We start from the raw sequence: 491 nt of genomic DNA on the forward strand, positions 1-491 counted from the left end.
TTTGCAGCAGCTGCTGCTGCTTTTGTGCAGCAGCAGCTGCTGCTGCTTGTGCTGCTGTTGATGATCGTGCTGCTGCTTGTGCTGCTGCTGCTGTTGCTGTTTTTCATGCTGCTGCTGCTTGTACGTGTGCTGCTCCCCCTCCTGCGGCTGCTGCATATGTTGCACTTGCTCCACATGCTCCTTCTGCTGCTGCTGCTGCTGCTGCTGCTGCTGCTGCAGGGACAGGCCCCCGAGCTGCTGCGGGCGCGTCAGGCGCTGCGGTCGTGCCGGGGGGTTGCGCGAGGGTTTAGGGGCCCCCGGGGGCTGAGGGGTTTAGAGGCGGTGATGGGGGTTGAGGGGGGAGAAGAGGAGGAGACAGGAGACAGAACAAACACAAACAACAACAACAACAATAACAGCAACAGCAACAGCAACAGCAACAGCAGCAGCAGCAGCAGCTGCTGCTGCTGCTGCTGTTGCTGCTGCTCCACCTGCTGCAGCAACTTCTATGC

The 491-nt window shown here is 60.1% G+C and overlaps 1 protein-coding gene across 1 annotated transcript in view; it reads right to left on the minus strand.

Annotated features, from left to right (window-relative positions):
• Positions 1-491, minus strand: part of EMH_0090510 (uncharacterized protein) — a gene marked incomplete at both ends in the record, with an annotated part of 1327 nt that overhangs the window by 354 nt on the left and 482 nt on the right. The window contains one exon of the mRNA XM_013501585.1: positions 1-255. Coding sequence (XP_013357039.1) covers positions 1-255 — 255 coding nt within the window. The remainder of the gene's footprint in view (positions 256-491) is intronic.

This window comes from Eimeria mitis, genomic scaffold (assembly GCF_000499745.2).
Source record: "Eimeria mitis Houghton genomic scaffold, Emh_scaff7152, whole genome shotgun sequence".
NCBI classification, from domain to species: Eukaryota; Apicomplexa; class Conoidasida; order Eucoccidiorida; family Eimeriidae; genus Eimeria; species Eimeria mitis.